Consider the following 21,891-nt stretch of genomic DNA (forward strand, 5'->3'; position numbering starts at 1 on the left):
ACCATTTGACAAATGAAGAAACCGAGGCACAAGAAAGCTAAGTGACTTGTCCAAGGTGACACATGAAGTCTGATAGGAACCGGGGCGGGGGTGGGGGCGGCGAGAGAGAGAATCCTGGCCCTATGGAAGTCAATGGGAACACTCACTGAATTCAGCAGGGCTGGTATTTCCTCTGGCTCTCAGGCCTGTGTTTTAAACACAGGACCATCCTTCCTCCTCTAATATTTTCACAAGATTTATCTCCCTGAGTGACAGATCACACAACAGCAACACTGCATTTTTCATGCTTGCGACTTTGTTGTGGTTGCTGCATGGAAATGGCTTGTAACAAAGACAGGCGACTTTCACAAGTCGCCTGCTTTCCACAGGTTATAATAAAACTCATAAAAAAACAAAACAACCGAACCCACAACAACTCCCAGCACAAGGCAGAGCTTCCTCTTTCTGCAGCCTGGGGATTAATTTACTCCAGTGACCTGTGTCAGATTTGCTCAGTTAAAGAAGCAAGGACACCAGGGTCTTAAAGCAGCCACATCACTTAACAAGCAAGTCAAATTAGACTGTATTTTTTTTAAAAGCGACCTCACTACTTTAAGTATCAGAGGGGTAGCGGTGTTAGTCTGCAGCCACGAGGAGTCCGGTGGCACCTTAAAGGCTAACAGATTTATTTGGGCATAAGCTTTCATGGGTAAAAAACCCACTTCTTCAGATGCACTCCTTTAGTATATAGATATATATATTCCTGGCCATTGCTCCTTTGTTTGGAAATAGACCTGCCTCACATGGCCGAGAAGAGGAAAGGGAGGAAGACAAAGCCCGCTCCATTCATGGCTTGCCACTATAGCGGCAAACAGAAGGAAAAAACCACAAACCCTTCATACATTTTCCGCCTCCACTGGAGAAATGCAAATACCAGCCCTTGCTTCCCCGCACCAGCTGAGAAAGGCAGGATGCTCCGCCGCCCATGCAAGCCAGAGAAGCCGCGTTTAAAGCAGACGTTCAGTTATCCTGTGTCCCTCCCTCCCCCCTTCGCCTGAGGGATCGCTCTGCTCCTGCGGGCTCTCACTTACATGCGGCCCTCCGACGCCCCGCTGCCTGCGAGGGTGCAGGTTCGAGCCCATCCTGCCGCGCTGGACGAGCAGAGCCGCTGCGGGCTCCCCGGCGTCAGCTGCCACCGTGGAGCTGGAGCGAGGCACCTGAATTCCATCCCGACCCAGACGCCCCACCCCTCGGCCAGTCAGACCGGGGCTCTGAGTCATGCCCAGATGCCTGCCGGCCAGCGGCTGAATCTCTTCTTCCCCCTTCCAGTCCTGGGGAGGGAGGAAACACACACACACACACGCCACGTTTACTTTTCCACTAAAGTCATTGCAGTCTCTTCAGCTGCCTGGATCTGCCAAGGAGCAGCGAATGCCAGGCTGCCTTTTCCTGAGAGCTGGCTGGCTGAGAAAGCCTGGTTTGTAGATTCTCAGCCCCATCTGCCCTCTCGGGGCCAGAGCTTTTCCTTGGCCCGTTGAACCTTCAGCAGTTGTTACACACGCTTCCAGTCGTCTAAAAACCTAGAGAAAACAATACTCTGCTGGGCATCAGGACACCATAATACCACCTAGTTCTTATAGAGCACTTTTTATCCATTGATCTCAAAGCACTTTACAAAGGAGAGGTCACTGTCCCCATTTTACAGATGGGTAACTGAGGCCCAGGGAGGCGAAGTGACTCCCTCAATGTAAGAATGGCCCTACTGGGTCAGACCAAGTTCCATCTAGCCCAGTCTCCTGTCTTCCAACAGTGGCCAGTGCCAGGTGCCCCAAAGGGAATGAACAGAACAGGGAATCAGCAAGTGATCCAAGGTCACACCGTAATGGCTTAGTAACAGAACCCAGGTTTCCCGAGTCTCAGTCCAGTGCACTATCCACTAGGCAACAGTGTCTCCCTTTGAGGCAAGGCTGTCTTAGGAGAGGACAATGAAATCTGAAATGCTCCATTTTCAAAAATGGAGGATGTGTGCCTGCAGGTCTGCAGACAACACTCCACGTGTAGGTACATGACCACACTTGTGCCTTCAGAGCCAGGAACGGTGCGCCAACCAGGCAAATGCAGGAAAGGGGCACCTAGATGTTTAACTGGCCATTTGAATGCACAGCTACCCTGTGTGCACACAGCTATAGGGTGACCATATTTCCCAAAGGGAAAATGGGACACCAGATGTGGCTGGCCCAAATCTGCCCTGTGGCTGGCCTGAGGCCCCCCCCCACTCCACACGTGGCTGGGGTGGCTGGAACTCTGCCTGCCCCCCGCAAGAAGCTGTCACTGGAACTCTGCCTCCCCCGCACCAGAGCCCGGCCTCCCCCCTTCAAGGAGTTGGTGTCTCTGCTCGCCCACACCTCACACCACCTTTCTTTTTCTTTTTTTTTTTTACCAAAGTGGGTGTTTGTCCCGTTTGCTCTTGCCAATGGATCAAATCAGCAAGAGCAAAAGGGACAAAGGCCCACTTTTGCCTAAAAAGTCGGGACAGCCGGGGCAGAGCTTAAAAAAGGGACTGCCCAGGCCAAAACGGGATGTAGAGTCACCTGAAGCTACAAACATTGTGCAAACATTTTCAATGAATGCAGAGACCAGCTCACTGGTTCTGGTGTGACAGGAAAAGCTGAAGGAGTTGTGAAGGGAAATCCAGGATGTTTTTGACCACATGCACCTGGCGGAAAATTTTATGAGACATGCCCAGCATTGTTAGCAGTTCAGCTCTACCACGGTTCTCAATAACTGCTGATTAGAGCTGCTCTAGACAGGGCACTATGCTCAGAATGATAGAGACACCCAGGCTCCCAACTCCCATAGAAGCAGACAGGATTGTGAGATCATAACACAGGGCACTAGTCTTGCTTCCTCTTTCCTTTATTAAAAGGAATTCAAATTGCCATTTATCAGGGTGCTAAATGGTATTTTTGGTATCACTGTCTGAGCTGTTTCCTCTTCTTAAGAGCTTCTAAGCTGGACAGTTTTGAGATGCTGTATGTGTTCAAACACTTCTTAAATGGGTGGATTGACAGTCATTTTGATAAGTCTGGGCTCAGACCCATTCCCAATCCCATGCCTTGCTATGGTCCCATTTGTGCTACTCAGAGCTTTGAGCGAAGGACCAGGATTTGGATCTGTGCGTTGACAGGAGATAGACAACAATAGTTATTGTTGTGGACTAGAGAGAGCTTTGAACTGGAATTGGATTGGCTGTTCTAGGGCCTTTTGAGCCAGTCCAAGTCTAACGGAACAGTTTGCTGGGACTTTATTACTTCTGTCTCTGGGTTATTTTTATGACTATTAATCACATGGACTTTTTGTTCTGTGTTTGTACAGCGCATAGTACAGGTCCATGGTTACAGCTCCTAGACGCTACAATACATGCCTTCTTCTTTCTTGCCACTTCCCCAGTCGAGGTCAGGGACTTTTATAACCTTCTTCCAAAACTCATGCTCATATGTCAGGCTGTCGTGCACATTGGATATCCAGTCCATGTACCAAGTCTTTAGTGTCCCCCTGCTCATCTTCTGTTGAGTCATTGCAAGAACCATCCTACTGATAGAACTCTCCGGTCTCCACTGGATATGCTCATACCAGCACAGCCTAGCCTCACTCAACTTGTCTTCAACTGGAGCAAACCAGGTTAGGCCCCTTACAACCTGGTTACATTTCCGGTCACAGAACGTTCAACCATTTGACAATCTCGACATCTTCATTGCCATAGTGCAGAGCATACCGATTTCCTTTCTTGTGGTAAAGAAGAAATAACTTGTACTTATGTGAACTATACGTGTCCTTCCAGCTGTTACCTTGGCAAGCCCTTGTGGCACAGGCTAATGAATAGGAAATCACCTTCCCTCACTATGCACCTGAGTGAGAGTTGGGATCTTGTTAATTACTTTTTAATCTTCTTCCTTTGAGGTATCAATGTACCAGGCCAGGCAGGATCCCAGATTTACTGGTCGAGTGATCTGCTCCAATGTCACAAACCCTGTTCCCCACCTCTCAGAAGGATCTGGATTCATAAGAAGTCTTAGAGAGAAACTTTAACTTAGTTCACTTATTTTTAATGGTCTTAATAAAACACAGACACAATCATTCATACTATACGAACAAATACGTATCATGAAAAGGTCAGTAGTGCAATGAATACTACATACAGTGCACCATTTAAATACTAAAGCCCTCACAAAAAAGGAACTTAAGTGCACATGAATGGGCTCTCTGCCCAGTGAATTTCACCCCATATGAAGAGTACCTACTAATCCACACCTAATTATGTAGATTAAGAAGGCAGATAATATACTGCGTACATTAAAAAATGTACTTTGTTCAGCATCCTTAAACATGTTCCTCAAAAAACAACCACCAACCAACAGGCAATGGGGATCTCTTGCCGACACTCAGTGAAATCCTGGCCCTATTGAAGTCAATGGCAAAACTCCCCTTTATTTCAATGGGGGCCCAAGACTTCTTTCACCTATGAGCGAAAGCTAGTTTGGCCCTGAGTAGAACAGCCTTTGTAAAACTGCACCTAGCAGCCAGGATCTCCAGCATAAAGAGAGAAAGTTTTTGATTTGTAGGAGGATGATTTGGAGGCAGGGGCTCTGGAACAGTTTGTATGGTGGGGGTACTGAGAGCCATTGAATCAAACTGTAAACACTGGATATAATGGAAACCACTTCATGCCAGGGGGTGCAGCAGCACCCCCAGTACCCCTAGTTCCAGCACCAATGTTTGGGGGAGGATTAGTGGTTCTCAGTTTATTCTATACCACAGACCCCTTTTCTATAACAGGACCCTTTCCTATCTGGATGTAGCCAGGATTGCCCTCCCATTTAGCAATATGGGAAGGGCAGAGGGTTCATGACCCCCGTCACCTGTCTGCAACCCTCCTAGGGGTCACTACCTCCAAGTACAGGACCCCTGTTTTTTTCCTCCCATCACATATACATAGGCACACATGTGTATTTTGATGTTTATGTAGTTTAAAAATGTTTTTTGAATGTAATAGTCTTAGAGCTGCATTTGGACCCAGACTTATAATAAACAGTCTATTAAAAAGTGTGGATTTTTGGCAAAAATTTTCCTTTGCAGTTCGACCATGAGGATGATTTAATCTGTCTAGTAACTGCAGGACTTCTGAAGCTAAGGTTTTCCAGCAGAGAATTACAGGAACAAACAAACCCATTCTCTCTAATTTACCAACATACTTTCCCACTCTGGCTCAGAGTTAAGACTCTTATTCTCCAAAGGCCACTGAGAGTTCATCTGACATAATGGGAACTGCAGTTCCAGCCATTCCAATGATTTGTCTCCTACAGGAGTTTTACGTCAGTCTCAAGTTACTACCTCAATGTAAATTCTTTCATCTGTCTCGAATGCTTGTTTCATGTACACTGCCCTGTAAGTCTGCCAGGGACCCAGCCCTTGATCCTTGGAGTAGTGCCATATTAGCCTGAGCTCACCTGGAGAAGGCCTCCTCCTGTTCTTTGAGTCAGAGGAATGACTGTGCAAAGATCCAAGAAAGGCAGAACTCAAGGGAAGGAAACTCAAAGGGTCATGGTTTGAGTCTCTTTCTCAATGTGCTCAGGTTTACATCGAACAAAAACAATCAAACAGCGTTTCGAACAGGCATAAAAAAATGCTTTTGCAAAACATACTAGGCACAGCCATGTGTGTCTATGCACCAGCTTTGTCTTGGTATATGCAGATTGGGTAATCACACACTTTAATACCTGTTTACACATGCAGTGCCCCCTGTTGTGTACACAAAGATAAGTACCCACAAACGTTGGAGGCACAATTCAGTGACCCAAAGCAAATCTGTGTGTCTGCAGGTGATGCCTACCTGCCACAGCATCTGTTCTGTGTCTTTTCTTGTTTTCAGTGCAACAGCTGGGCTGTTGCTTTTCAGTGTTCCTTTCCTTAGCTTCACACATGCCATAGTTATATCAGTGTTGCTCTTTAAGGGACACACATGGTGTATATTTACTGCCCATGAATGGTGTTAGATGGGTGGGGCTGGAGAATGTAGCCTTCTATTTAGCCAGCAAATGGTGCAGTGTGAGCACCCAGGGCCAGCTTCCCCACACCGTCCCACCCACAGACTCAGAGGTCACCACCTATCACGATGAAAGTTCCTTCTCCCCACACATCCACTTTGTCCCTTCAGCATGACAGCCTGCCGGCCATGGGATGGTAACAGGCTTGGTGTAACAACTGTGCACCAGGGTTTGGACGGGTGACCTCCAGAGCTAGCACCAAGGCTCTGTAACTGGGGCCTGCCTATCTCCATGGAATGGCAGAGGGGGACCTGTCACACATATTCATCAGTGGGCTGCATCCGGGAGCCAGATTTTACTGTCATTTGGGAAAAAATAACTCCCACTTACCAGCAGGATGGTCCATCACACTGGCTCCGTGGAGGGAAATAAAGAAGCAGAAGGCTGCCCTCGTATTTCCCTCCAATTTAAGGGCTAGGCACCCAGTGGCTCCCAGTGCAGGGAAGACAGCAGATTCTATAGGGCTGCTACTCCCCGTCCTGCGCAGGCGGCTGGGGAGTGGATATGCAAGGGGTGGGGAATGGCGGAGCCAGGCATCGGCCAGGCCAGCACGACTGAGGGAGATGGGGAGAAATCAGCTGTTGGTATGGATCAGGCGCAGGATACTTGCCTCCTGGTGCAGGAGGGGAGCCACGGAAGAGAATAGCGAATGCGGGTATGTCTACGCAGCAGCTGGGAGGTGCGATTCCCAGCTTGGGTAGACATACATGCGCTAGCTCGACCAGTACTAGTGCCTAAAAATAGCAACGTGGGTGCAGCGGCATGGGCTAGCTGCTGAGAGCCTGTGGGAGAGCTAACATGACCCACCACCCATGCTGACCGGCTCTAGCTCGATCAGAGCTAGTGGGTACATCTGCCCCTGCTGGGAATCACACCTCCCAGATGAACCCTCGAAGAGCCACCTTCTCTCCCTGCCTTGCTCCTGGAGCGGCATAGCTCTGCCCCTGGCACGGGGCAGATGACATGGGGACAAGCAGCCCGATAGAATTGTTTTAGGAGGGAATGGTCACCTACTTTAAACGAATCCAGATGACCTTGGGGCTCCTGGATCACCTGCTTTGGAGACTCCTTGTCTGGAGCCCAGCTTTGTTTCTGCTCTCCTCCAGTTAACTTCATTTTTGTGGTCCATCCCCTGCATTTTGTCCCCTTTAAGCCTGCGTTGTTTCTCCTGTTTAATCACCCTGTTTGTGTTACTAGAGTCTCAAGTCCCATGGGGGACAATAGGAATTTTAGCACTGAGTTCAATGGGACCTAGATCAGGGCCCTGGCTTTATCAGAAGTTTACTCTTGTGACTAAGTGCTGATACTCACATGAAGGCTCTTCCAACCCACAGCCAGCGGGGCAGGAAGCTAACTGTTAATTTTAACTTTGCATGACCTTTGCTGCAATATAGATCTCTTTGCTTTGGGGCAAGAAGCACCAGAAACTGCTTTTCCATTGACTCACTATGCATATACATCAGAGGTGAGTGGTTGATAGCACATTTCTTGTAACACCAGTTTGTCCTGTCTGTGATTAACCTTGCTCTCTCTTCCTGTCTTCCTCCCACACTCTGGCCTGTGAGAGCCCAGATCTGGAGGATGGTGTGGATTGCACCATCAGCAAGTTTGCAGAGGACACTAAACTGGGAGGAGAGGTAGATATGCTGGAGGGTAGGGATAGGATACAGAGAGACCTCGACAAATTGGAGGATTGGGCCAAAAGAAATCTGATGAGGTTCAACAAGGACAAGTGCAGAGTCCTGCACTTAGGACGGAAGAATCCAATGCACCGCTACAGACTAGGGACCGAATGGCTCTGCAGCAGTTCTGCAGAAAAGGACCTAGGGGTTACAGTGGACGAGAAGCTGGATATGAGTCAAGAGTGTGCCCTTGTTGCCAAGAAGGCCAATGGCATTTTGGGATGTATAAGTAGGGGCATTGCCAGCAGATCGAGGGACATGATCATTCCCCTCTATTCGACATTGGTGAGGCTTCATCTGGAGTACTGTGTCCAGTTTTGGGCCCCACTCTAGAAGAAGGATGTGGAAAAATTGGAGAGAGTCCAGCGGAGGGCAACAAAAATGATTAGGGGACTGGAATACATGACTTATGAGGAGAGGCTGAGGGAACTGGGATTGTTTAGTCTGCAGAAGAGAAGAATGAGGGGGGATTTGATAGCTGCTTTCAACTACCTGAAAGGTGGTTCCAAAGAGGATGGATCTAGACTATTTTCAGTGGTAGAAGAGGACAGGACAAGGAGTAATGGTCTCAAGTTGCAGTGGGGTAGATTTAGGTTGGATATTAGGAAAAACTTTTTCACTAGGAGGGTGGTGAAACACTGGAATGTGTTACCTAGGGAGGTGGTCGAATCTCCTTCCTTAGAAGTTTTTAAGGTCAGGCTTGACAAAGCCCTGGCTGGGATGATTTAATTGGGGATCAGTCCTGCTTTGAGCATGGGGTTGGACTAGATGACCTCCTGAGGTCCCTTCCAACCCTGATATTCTATGATTCTATGATTTCTCTTGGTCCGTGACACTGCATTTTAAAATGACTCAGGCATTTTTAACAAAAGTTTAGTAAGTTCTAAGCTAATATTCACTGCCACTGAAGGACAATTTGTTTAAATTATTTTGACATTTGCCTTTTTCTGATCTATGAGCTGAAGTGCAGTTACATTTGGTCCTTTATGCTTGGAATATATTTTAATAGAGAAAAAAAAACCCAACGAGTCTATTGAAGAGAACAATTTAGACATTTGTAATAATGACTTTAGTCCGTGAGGACATTAAAAGCCAACATTTGCAATCAGTTCATACAAGGTGGTATGTGGAACGCCATAGGTTTTCCCCTGTGTGTAAAATAGGAGATTCCAAGACCTCTGTGGGGAAAGCTGTTTGTAAATGTTTACCTTTTAATAGTGGCCACTGTACTAATACAACTGAAAAATATCCAAGCACTGGATTCAATCAGATTCTGTTGCTCTGACACTAAGCTGTGGTTGACTCTTGTCGCTCATTTGGATTCTGACCAGCTCCTTCTTTTCAGCTTGGAAAAGAGGAGACTAAGGGGGCGGAGGGGGGATATGATAGAGGTATATAAAATCATGAGTGGTGTGGAGGAAGTGAATAAGGAAAAGTTATTTACTTGTTCCCATAATATAGGAACTAGGGGCCACCAAATGAAATGAATGGGTAGCAGGGTTAAAACAAATAAAAGGAAGTTCTTCTTCACTCAGCACACAGTCAACCTGTGGAACTCGTTGCCTGAGGATGTTGTGAAGGCTAGGACTATAACACGGTTTAAAAGAGAACTGGATAAATTCATGGAGGTTAAGTCCATTAATGGCTATTAACCAGGATGGGTAAGGAATGGTGTCCCTAGCCTCTGTTTGTCAGAGGGTGGAGCTGGATGGCAGGAGAGAGATCACTTGATCATTACCTGTTAGGTTCACTCCCTCTGGGGCACCTGGCATTGGCCACTGTCGGTAGTCAGAATCCTGGGCTGGATGGACTTTTGGTCTGACCCAGTATGGCCATTCTTATGTTCTTATGTTCTTTTCTCTTTTATACAACTGCAGTAATTTGAATCAGGAGGCCTGTCCATTTACTTCAAGCCATTTGTTAGACCAGCCTGGGTGTAACCCCCCAGAGATGTTCTACAGCAGGGGTGGGGAACTTTTTCTATCAGGGGCCATTGACTCACAGAAAAAAATCAGTCTCGGGCTACACACAGCTCCACACAGGGCAGGGTGGGGGGAGAAGAGGGCATGGAGGCTTGGGGCTTCTCTTTGGCTCTGGGATGGGCCAGAAATGAGGGGTTCAGGGTATGGGAGGGGGCTCCAGGCTGGGGCAGGGGGTTGGGATGCAGGAGGGGGTGAGGGCTCCGGCTGGGGGTGTGGGTTCTGGGGTGGGGCTGGGGATGAGGGGTTTGGAGTGCAGGAGGGGGCTCCGGGCTGGGACCAAGGGGTTTGGAGTATGGGAGTGGGCTCAGGGCTGGGGCCAAGGGGTTTGGAGTGCAGGAGGAGGTTCGGGGGGCGGGCTCCGGGAGGGAGTTTGGGCATGGGCGGGGGCTCAGGGCTGGGGCAGAGGTTTGGGGTGGGGGTGAGGGTGCGGGGTCTGGGAGGGAGTTAGGGTGCAGAAGGGGGTCCGACCTGGGGCAGGGCGTTCAGGGTGCTGGCTCCGGACTGGTGGTGCTTACCTCAGGCGGCTCCCAGTCAGCGGCACAATGGGGCTAAGGCAGGCTCCCTGCCTGCCCTGGCATCCCTGCAGCTCCCGGAAGCGGCAAACATGTCTGGCCCTTAGGCGGAGGGGCCAGGGGGTTCTGTGCAGTGTGCGCTGCCCACACCCACAGGTGCTGCCCCTGCATCTCCCATTGGCTACAGTTCCTGGCCAATGGGAGCTGTGGAGCTGGCACTGGGGGCAGGGACAGCGTGCAGCGCTTCCCCAATCACTCCTGCTCCTAGGGGCCGCAGAGACATTCCGGTCGCTTCCAGGAGCTGCGCAGAACTGACTGGACTTTTAATGGCCTGGCAACCCTAGTTTCCCCCTGCAGTGGGGCGAGCCAGCACTCATGGCTCCAGCCCCGCAGCGGGTTTGGGTGGGAGGGGAAGCCGAGACTTGGGGCTTTTGGCCTGCAGCGCGCAGAGACTTGCTGCGGGTCAGATGAAACGAAGCAGCGGGCCAGATCTGGCCTGTGGACCGTAGGTTCCCCACCCCTGTTCTACAGCTACGTAAGGAGCGCTTTTAAAATGACCACTCAGGGGAGTTGTGGATGTAGCCTGTGTCCACACTGCAGTGTGCCCAGACAAGTTCTCCCACAATTCACTGAGAAAGAATTAGAGTGGTGCAGCTTAGTGGAACACAAAGAACCGGGGGCTGTACACCTCTGAAGTCTTAGCGCTGCATCTGAGTGAGTGTAGCCCCAGAGTGAACACAGCAGCTTGAGTATTATTTAAAGTGTGACCACTCTCACTTGAGCTAGGCTAACTCAAGAGGAGTAACTTGAGTGAAGATAACTCAAGTTAGCGCTGCAGTGAAGACCGACCCAAGCCATTCTAGTTTTGCCCTGTACTCATTTGAGTAATCCCCCCTACTTAGATTCATAGATACCCAGGCCAGAAGGGACCATTTTGATCTAGTCTGACCTCCTGTATAACACTGGCCAGAGAACTGCCCAAAAACAATTCCTAGGGCAGATCTATTAGATAAAACATCCAATCTTGGTTTTAAAATTGTTGTGGAGGATTCTCCATCACTGACCCTTGGAAAGTTCTGCCAATGGTTATTTCCTATCACTGTTGCAAATTTACACCTTATTTCCAGTCTGAATTTGTCTGAGTTAAACTTCCAGCCATTGTACCATGTTACACCTTTCTCTGCTAGATTGAAGAGCCCATTATTAAATATTTGTTCCCCATGTAGGTGCATACAGACTAATTAAGTCACCCCTTAACCTTCGTTTTGGTAAACTAAATGGATTGAGCTCCTTGAGTCTCTCAATAGGGCAGGTTTTCTAATCCTTTAATCATTCTCTTCTTTGAACCCTCTCCAACTTATCAACATCCATCTTGAATTGTGGGTACCAGAACCAATCAGCAGCGGTCTCACCAGGGCCAAATCCAGAGGTAAAATAACCTCTCCGCTCCTACTCCAGATTCCCCTGTTTGTGCACCCCAGGATTGGTCACAGCCTCACACTGGGAGCTCCTGTTCCACAGATTATCTACCCCCCAAATCTTTTTCCGAGTCACTGCTTCCCAGAGTAGAGTCCTGTAAGTACAGCCCACATTCTGTGGTCCTACTTTGAAAGCTGCTGTGTTTTAGAGGTGTTCTCCCTGGTGCCTACGGCCAGACCTTAGTCACTCAGTGTAAAGGGACTGAAAGGTCTGTGGGGCTCAGTTGTGCCCTGGCTTACACCCGGTTACAACCCCATTTTTGCCTTGTGTTGGCTTCAAACAGCTGAAGAAACGCTAGGATTTTTAGGTCTCAGAATAAATACTTAAGAACCTCTAACAGCTGACAGGACAGATTAGCCTGGCTAACAAACATCTGTGTCAAAATGAGAAATCGCCCTCAGGTTACACCATGAATCAGATTATTTGGGTCGTGGACTAGGTCTTGGGAGACCTGGAGTCTGTTCCCAGCTTTACCACTGGCCTGCTAGGTGACCTTGGCCAAGTCACTGCCCTGCGCCTCAGTTTCCCCATTTGTAAAATGGGGAGAATGACACTGGTCTCCTTTGTAAAGCGCTTTTAGATCTACTGAGAATAGCTAGGCATTCTATAGGCACTGATCCAAAGCCCACAGAAGTTGAATCCTACCACTGACTCACATGGGCTTTGGATCAGGCCCTGGTAATGTGTATACACAATTATTTTTGCCAGAGCGATGTGTACTGCTAGTTTACCACACAAGTTGCGTGGTGCCAGAAAGAGGAGTCGTTAAACTTGTGTGACTAATTTGAAAAGCTTTAGGCCCTATCTGAACTTGCAGGATACCTAGAGGTACCTGAGTAAACCGCGTTCACAAGGGGTTTCCAGGGCTTACACAGCCTGACCTGGACTTCATCGCATATACCAAAGCAGCAAGGACATGAAAAATGCTGCATTTGTACATATATATTATAGTAAGGAAGCAGCATGGATGAGAGGATGGCACAGGAGTTATCTTCACAGGATTCAATAGAGTTCTGTGCTTTGTTAAAAAAACCCATCATTTGTTTATTGAAAAATAGTACTTTTGAACACAGCATAACTCCAACAGACAGTATCTTACAGCTATGCTGTTTCTTTGATGCTAGATAAAGGCAAACAGGAATGAGAAATATGTGGGTAGAGATAAGTGCTTAGCCCAAAGAAAATAATGCCAGTGGTAAAGCGCTCTCCGAGAGCATGTGACTGCATGCAGCAATCATGAGGTCTGACCAACCCAGTACTGTCAGGCAAGTCAGACAATCAGACACACTTGCAAGTGATCGTTTAAAGAGCCTGCAGAATAGTAAGAGCTCTTATAACTTTCAGCTGCAACCAAGATGGCGCAAGGTAATTTTAACGGGGCCTCAGCTAATTCCAAAATCAGGCCTGGTGCAGGGAAGGAAGGTAACATACAGCAACTTCTGCACCCCATCCCTACATCACCTGTGCTGGATGCTGTTCTGACACAGCAGAGGATCCAACCAAGGTCTTATTGCTCACTCCAGCCACCTCAGATTCGTGATCTTTTCAGTTCTTTAGATGCGACTGCAGAAGTCAGGGCGAAACAGCACAAATTCCTATTGCTCTCAAGTTATCAGCTCCTTTCACCTTAGCTAGGGCCAAAAGGCAATGCCGGAAGTCCTTACCTGACACTGGCAGGACACAGTCTGGCTTTGAAGGTCACTTGTGATACCTGGCTTTGATAAGCTCCAGCAGGAGAAGATTCTATCCTACCGCTTTGATGCCCACATACCAATCCTGCTCTCGCCTCTGTTTTGAGGGGAAGTCTGTGACTGTTTCCACTCCTGAAAATACCTGGCAAGTGGGGGGGAAATTTACATGCCCACGAAAAACTAAAAACTTTGTGCAAGAGTCTTGATATACAGCATAGCAGCTATATTACTACTGCAGCCTGTCACAACGCATGTACACTTGCCATATCACAATAACGCCTTGAACTTCAAGAGGCTCTGTTATCAGGAGGACTCTGAGCTTTCTACAAGGAGTTATTAAACCTCACACACTCCTCAGAGCTAGGTAATCAGTATTATGCATTTTACAGGGTAAATGAAGGCACCGAGGGGATGGTCAGTTACTTCAAAGCCAGCCGCCTGTGCTTTGACTCTGAACTATATGTAGGCATCTGAATAGAAGGGGTGTGATTTTTCAAGAGGTCTGATAACTTCAATGGGATTTGTGGGTTCTCTCAACACTTCTGAAAATCAGACCATTTCTACGTAGTTTGCCAAATTACTGATCGAGGAGCCTAACTTTAGGTGCCCAGGTTTGCAAATGTCAGCCTTATAGGGATTGCTTATGGTCAGAAGGCAAGTCAGCAACAGATCTAGGATTAGGGCCCTGAAGGGAATAGAGCACATGCGATCTAGGTGGATCCCCTTCCACCTGGGGGGGCACATGCTTGCCCAGAACAGAGCCCTTTATAGCTTTCTGGAAGAGCCAGTATTGTTGTAGGATCAGGATTCTTCAGGGGCCATGTGGCAGGCTGCTCAGAGGTGCCAGGTCCCCTCTATTCTTCCAGAAAAAGTGACTGTTTTCTTCTGTTTGCTCTCTTTTCTGAGCCCACGGGCTCTGCAGAGCCAGACCCAGCTTTTCAATCACACTAAGAGTTACGAATGGCATGGCAATGAAGTAAGAGGTGTGTGTTTCACGAGGAGGAAGTGTCTTTGCTGAGGGAGACACAGCTTGTGATGTCTTTTTTTAGGCCCCATCTCCACGGGAGATGCTGGACTGGTGTCACTCTATGGGAGTGAGCTTCCCGGGTATGAAGACTGCCTTACACAGGTGTAACATGTCTGCATTAGGGGTTTGCTGTGGTTGATGTGTGTGATGCTGGCTCTGGTCAAGGCTGCAGGCATTAGCTAAGAACTGACAAACTCATAGCTGGAGAGCAGGCTAGTTCACTTATGTCTTAGTGTTGCTCAAAATAGGTATTACTCTTATAAGAATGTATTTAGTGTTTAGTTTCTAAGGTACGTCTGTAAATTGCTATAGGCACTAATCTTATTTGTCATGTCTGCATTCCAGGCTATAAGGCAATACGTAAGGTTTGTTTTATAACTTTGAAAATGTTTGCTCTGAACTTGTGAACTCAGATGGGAAGAGTGTGTCTCCCCCAGCCCCCATGCAACCATCCAGAAGAACTATCAAAATCAGATGGGCCATCAAAGACCATCACAGTACAAAGAATTGGTGAATGGCCCTGTTAGACCTTGGAAATGCTATGTGCAAGGAAGCTTGTCCTATGGACCTGGAGGCTGAATGAAGGAAATAAAAACAAAGAAACAGGAAAATTTGTCATCTCTTTGCTGTTTGAACTCTCAAAGGGCCAGAGGCACTAAACTGAAGCCAGAGATCCCCAGTGGTTACCCCTGGGTCTGCCCTGAAAGACATTTTGAATTGACAGATCTCTACAACTCTTTCACTCTTAGACTGTAGATTGCAACTCATGTGTATATGTGTTTGCTTGCTTTAATCTGTAAATAACTCTTATGTCTTTTTCCTAGCTAATAAACAGTTTATTACAGGACTGGCTACAGGCGTTGTCCTTGGTGTGAGATCTAGGGTACCAGTTGATCTGGGGTAAGTGACTGGTCTCTTGGGACTGGAAGCAACCTGAATATTGTGATTTTTGGTGTAAGTCACCCTTTGTCACTAAGTCCATCTTATCTGGGTGGCAAGATAGATTGGAGAGTCCAAGGGGACTGTCTGTGATGCCATGGTAAGATGTTACCGTGATCCATGAGTGTGTACTTGTCACTGGCTTGGTGAAATGTAATTACAGAATCAGAGAATCACAGAATATCAGGGTTGGAAGGGACCTCAGGAGGTCATCTAGTCCAACCCCCTGCTCAAAGCAGGACCAATCCCCAATTAAATCATCCCAGCCAGGGCTTTGTCAAGCCTGATCTTAAAAACTTCAAAGGAAGGAGATTCTACCACCTCCCTAGGTAACGCATTCCAGTGCTTCTGTTGTACCAATAAAATAAAAACCAGCAGGATCTTATTAAAGGGAAAAGGGCAAAATACCACATTTATTGTGAATACAGAAAGAATCATAGTAAGCAGTTAGTTATAGCTATAACATTCCATTCAATCTCATATTTATTCACACATTCATTCATACAAACACACACCCACACACATACACACCCACACACACAGGTTCTGCAAGGTTGTTATCATAGTTACCAGCCTTAGAGTTGCTCATGCCAAGCCACTGGCCAGGTGGCCTGGACATGAGGAGGGAGCAGGGCCTTGTCAGATGCTCATCTGATGCTCCTGGAAGTTGGTTTGCAGAATCAGACCCCAAAGTTCTCACTTTTTAGAGTCTATTTTTATAGGAATTTCTTCCTATGCCAGTCTATGGGAATTGCTTCATCATGCTGTTGCTGAATCAATCAGCAGATAGGACATTCCTGACGGCTCCAAGATGTTATCTTGTTCTTTGGTTCTCCCATTCTTGAGGCTGTTGGGTGGATTCCAGTCTGCCCTCCGGGTGGGGTCCTCTGGTTATTTCCACTTGACGCCTTCTTCAGCCGATGGACACTGGATTCTTAGGCTGGCCCCTCCCTGATCATTCAGTTATTATCCACACCAAGCATCCATCCACATACATCCTCTATCTCTATTTTAATGACAATTGTTAATACAACAAAAGGGTGGGGAGTCTCTGGGTGCTGTTTCTGTTGTTAGAGTATTGCTTTGAGTCTCTCTCTCTGTGAATTGCTTTGAGAACAGACTCTGTCTTAGAATGTACTAACGCAATTAGCAGCTTGCAAGTTTCACACATAGAGGGAGAGAAACAGCACCAAAAACCAAGAGACCTCTTAATTAGTAATACCCTGGACTTTAAACTCTGGGGAACCAAACTCATTTGTGATTTTAATACAGAACTTCTTTAATATGATCCAACATAATCCCCCTTTTGACACTAAGATTTATAATCGTCAGTGTCACTTTCTATGTAGCCTATTCAAGAGAAAGTACTGTGAGTTTGTGATTCCAATTCATGCCACATACATGATCCTAGTGATGTATCTTTACTACAAGGTTCTGGGGCAACAGGCAAGGTGAGGCACACCCACTTTTGAGGAGTCCATTCGGTACAACCTCTAGTGTCCAATAGCTTCCCTCCCTCCCCAGCCCACTGGCTCAAGGTCCAGGGTAGCCAAAAGGATCCCATGTGTAATATGGGGAGTGGGTTAACCTTCAATACCTTTGCCTCCAGGGACTGTTGGTGTGCAATTTTGACAACAATTTCTCCCATTAACAAGTCTGGTTTACAATACTGGAAACATATTGCATCCATTCATATTGATAAGTGTCAAACAATGATCTCTTTCTTTTTTAACAAATGCATCAAACCCTTAATATTTCCCAGTATGACCCAGAACATTTTGTGTTCCAAAGTAGCTAGTGCAAGTATCTGCATTTCAGTGCATCCCATAGCTATGGCTGTGTAGTTTCCTATTTCTAATATTTTTTTTTCTTATGGATAAGCCATGTGGTAGTATTAAGCCATTACTAAAGATTCCATTGGCCTTTTAGGTTACCCAGACCAATTTGGACCAAGTCTACATTGGCATGTACTTGTTTTTGTATCAGGCTGTCCTGTAGCTGGGACAGAAAGCTTAATTTATTTTTAAGTTCCTGCAGGTCTTCAGTATTTTTTTTTAAACACACAACAGTGCTAGCAACAACACAAAACACAAGACAAAACATAGAACACAGAACACAATTTCTATTGTGACAGTAGATTCATGGTATTGGGTTGCTTTTCAGCTGGCAGCTTTTCCTGATTTTCTGAAAGACAAAAAGAACATGTTTCTACCCCTTTTGGGGTGGCAGATTATTGCTTAAAATATTTCTTTTACAAATACCCGTGCTGATTGCAGGCAAAACAGAGAAATTGCCCCCATATTTTCCTGTTTTTGTTCTATAGGCAGGCCAGGTTTCAAAGGCTTTTATCTTTTAAGGGTTATGGGGAAATTATCCCACTGTTTAGTCATTAAATCCCTGAGTTTTCCTTCTTATACAGCAGACCAAGTTTATAATGTTTTTCCTGCTGTGTTAAGCTTTAAGTTTTATTTACAGGTAATAACTGAGAAGCATCATTACCACACGACCTTAAAGGATTTTTCCAAAAATCATACACACTATACGTTGTTACAGGGATACTTATTATCATTAAATTTATTAAAATTATCTTGTTATCCCATGCCTTTTATTTAGATAATTTGTTTGCTGACCAGGTATGTCCTTTATCTGCAGCTCCTTTGTGCTGCTAGTTCTTTCCTTCCTTTATCATTTAGGTAATTTGCATTTTCACAGAAACTTCCTGCTTTTGGATTTAAAGCCATCAGCAGCTCAGAGACTCTGTCTTAGGGACACAATCAACTTTCACCAGAGTTTTGATTACTTTTAACTTCTGCTTCCAAAACACACAGCAATCTGAAAAAGAAAACCCAACCTATTGTGGCTCCCTTTGGAGCCCTAATAGCATTTTAATTAAGTAGCATGGTATGTTTGCATTTCTTTTGCCCCTTCTACAATATACCCTGCACATGTTCTGGGGCAAATGCACATTTCTTCCATAGTTTAACTTCTATAACATTATCCAGATCCATTTTTACATAAGGTGTCACTATTTCTTTTTTTGCTTACAGAGTTTTCATGTACCTTTATCAAAGTGACAGTCTGATTACTCAGAGCCATTTTAAGACTCAGTGTTTCTAACATTGCTTCTTTTTGTTTTGTGCACCTCACCCCTGCTGTTGCTTCAGAGAGGCACTGTCTTTTTTTAATTTTTTTTTTTTACTACAACTCTCATCTGCTATTTTGTTACAAAAACAAACAAACAAAAAACAAACAAAAAGAATCCAAAATTTTTTTTTTTATATTCTCCTGATTTTGACTGCCCTGCTGCAGCCACAACTTAAAAACATTTTAAATTTTGTAAAGCATTGAGTTACCTTTTAAGGGTTAAATGCCAAATCCCAAAGCCAAACAACACTAATTACCTGTGTCTAGCAAAAAGGTCTGTCAGTTTTGCAACTTTGAATTAAAGAGTCAAATAGATTTTTAGTGGCATTATTTAAAACAAAAACAAAACTAACTGGTCCTTAGAACTTTACATATTTACACACACACAGACAGATACATACACATTTTCTTTTCCTTAACATCCCTTCCACACTGCTCTGTTTTTTACATCTTTACATTCCCTTTATACATTTGAGGCAGTTAAGTTCCAATAGAACCCTCTTATGTTCTTTTAGCAAATTTGACTAAATTGTCCAGTCAAATTATTTTAATCAGATAGTTTATTTTTGCCTGGCTAATTTACAGACATTCCTTTGGAAAAGGGCCCATTTTTCTTTCAGAATGGCTGCAAAGAAACCAAGAATGCTCTAACACATTTCCTTTTTAACATTTTCGGTTAAAAGTTGTTTGGGTGAAATACAAAGTTTAACTGCTTAATTCCCTCCAGCCTCTGCAGAGTTAACTTTTTTTTTTTTTTTTACTCTCTTTTCTCTTTGTAATTATGCCTGGGGGTGCCGTACATAGGACCTTCTCCCCCTTTACCTGCCTCCCTCCAGCCTCTGCAGAGTTAACTTTTTCACTCTTTTTGTATTCCTGGAGTGCCTCTTTCACTATTTTCAGCTGGCTTTGGATATTTGTAGCCAGCACCTTCCAATTGTCTGCTCCCTTTTCCATTTGTGCCTTTTCCTCTTTACATGAAGACAAGCGTAGGGAAGAATCCTTACATGCCTCCCACAACAACCAAATTGCTGCTGCATCTCTTTTGGCAGCACTAGAAGGTTTGTATATGAGGATATACTGAGCCAATCTATCCTCTAGGTCCGAAATACTGCAGACATCAGCTAGGGCTTGTTTAGTCCAAGGACTGTGCCCAAATTTTTGAAGGATTTGTTTAAAAGGTGTAATTTCTTTAACAAAAGGTGAGGTTGGAGTTCCTTCTGACTCCATTCCTCCCTCTAGTACTGGCTTACCCTGTTTTCTTTTAAACATCTTAACATGGATATTTCAATCTCTTTGTCACTGCTGGTATTACTTAGCAAGTGACACAGCCTAGATTCTGAAATCATAGCTTAATCTATGCGTTTTTCCCCTGCTACCTTCCCGGAGGCCAGCAGGTCCCCTGCTACCTTCCCAGAGGCCAGCAGGTCCAGTTAACCTATTTCTCCCTGCTACCTTCTCGGAGGCCAGCAGGTCTGGTTAACCTATTTCTCCCTGCTACCTTCTCGGAGGCCAGCAGGTCCGGTTAACCTGTTCTTCCCTGCTACCTTCTCGGAGGCCAGCAGGTCTGGTTAACCTATTTCTCCCTGCTACCTTCTCGGAGGCCAGCAGGTCCGGTTAACCTGTTCTTCCCTGCTACCTTCTCGGAGGCCAGCAGGTCTAGTTTAATCTGTTTTCCCTGCTACCTTCTCGGAGGCCAGCAGGTCCCCTGCTACCTTCTCGGAGGCCAGCAGGTCTGGTTTAATCTGTTTTCCCTACTACCTTCTCGGAGGCCAGCAGGTCCCCTGCTACCTTCTCAGAGGCCAGCAGGTCTGGTTTAATCTGTTTTTCCTGCTACCTTCTCGGAGGCCAGCAGGTCCCCTGCTACCTTCTCAGAGGCCAGCAGGTCTGGTTTAATCTGTTTTTCCTGCTACCTTCTCGGAGGCCAGCAGGTCTGGTTAACCTAATAGAAATGCCTAGCTCACTAGAGCTGGCGGTGTGCACACCAATATTTACAATAACTGAGGTTTTTTACCAATATTCCCCCTTTCGCAATTCTCCACCAAAATGTTGTACCAATAAAATAAAAACCAGCAGGATCTTATTAAAGGGAAAAGGGCAAAATACCACATTTATTGTGAATACAGAAAGAATCATAGTAAGCAGTTAGTTATAGCTATAACATTCCATTCAATCTCATATTTATTCACACATTCATTCATACAAACACACACCCACACACATACACACCCACACACACAGGTTCTGCAAGGTTGTTATCATAGTTACCAGCCTTAGAGTTGCTCATGCCAAGCCACTGGCCAGGTGGCCTGGACATGAGGAGGGAGCAGGGCCTTGTCAGATGCTCATCTGATGCTCCTGGAAGTTGGTTTGCAGAATCAGACCCCAAAGTTCTCACTTTTTAGAGTCTATTTTTATAGGAATTTCTTCCTATGCCAGTCTATGGGAATTGCTTCATCATGCTGTTGCTGAATCAATCAGCAGATAGGACATTCCTGACGGCTCCAAGATGTTATCTTGTTCTTTGGTTCTCCCATTCTTGAGGCTGTTGGGTGGATTCCAGTCTGCCCTCCGGGTGGGGTCCTCTGGTTATTTCCACTTGACGCCTTCTTCAGCCGATGGACACTGGATTCTTAGGCTGGCCCCTCCCTGATCATTCAGTTATTATCCACACCAAGCATCCATCCACATACATCCTCTATCTCTATTTTAATGACAATTGTTAATACAACAAAAGGGTGGGGAGTCTCTGGGTGCTGTTTCTGTTGTTACAGGGTATTGCTTTGAGTCTCTCTCTCTGTGAATTGCTTTGAGAACAGACTCTGTCTTAGAATGCACTAACACAATTAGCAGCTTGCAAGTTTCACACATAGAGGGAGAGAAACAGCACCAAAAACCAAGAGACCTCTTAATTAGTAATATCCTGGAATTTAAACTCTGGGGAACCAAACTCATTTGTGATTTTAATACAGAACTTCTTTAATATGATCCAACACTTCACCACCCTCCTAGTGAAAAAGTTTTTCCTAATATCCAACCTAAATCTCCCCCACTGCAACTTGAGACCATTACTCCTTGTTCTGTCATCTGCTACCACTGAGAACAGTCTAGATCCATCCTCTTTGGAACCCTCTTTCAGGTAGTTGAAAGCAGCTATCAAATCCCCCCTCATTCTTCTCTTCCACAGACTAAACAATCCCAGTTCCCTCAGCCTCTCCTCATAAGTCATGTGTTCCAGTCCCCAAAAAATTTTTGTTGCCCTCCACTGGACGTTTTCCAATTTTTTCACATCCCTCTTATAGTGTGGGGCCCAAAACTGGACTCAGTACTCCAGGTGAGGCCTCACCAATGTCAA

General features: G+C 46.0%; 1 protein-coding gene and 1 long non-coding RNA gene across 4 annotated transcripts in view; one reads left to right on the top strand and one right to left on the bottom strand.

The window, feature by feature from the left end:
• Positions 1-7,255, bottom strand: part of GNE (glucosamine (UDP-N-acetyl)-2-epimerase/N-acetylmannosamine kinase) — a 67,490-nt gene extending 60,235 nt beyond the window's left edge. The window contains exon 1 of one of the 3 annotated variants that reach the window (XM_084628011.1): positions 7,098-7,255. In XM_084628011.1, coding sequence (XP_084484137.1) covers positions 7,098-7,199 — 102 coding nt within the window. In that variant the 5' untranslated portion in view covers positions 7,200-7,255. Of the gene's footprint in view, positions 1-1,070; positions 1,348-7,097 lie in introns of those variants that run through there. The other 2 variants (XM_084628010.1, XM_084628012.1) reach the window with 2 other exon arrangements.
• Positions 1-21,891, top strand: part of LOC311520513 — a 58,265-nt gene that overhangs the window by 4,225 nt on the left and 32,149 nt on the right. The gene's annotated exons all lie outside the window — the stretch shown is intronic.

The sequence above is a fragment of the Lepidochelys olivacea genome (assembly GCF_965140295.1).
Source record: "Lepidochelys olivacea isolate rLepOli2 genome assembly, chromosome: 5".
In the NCBI taxonomy this organism is placed as follows: domain Eukaryota; kingdom Metazoa; phylum Chordata; order Testudines; family Cheloniidae; genus Lepidochelys; species Lepidochelys olivacea.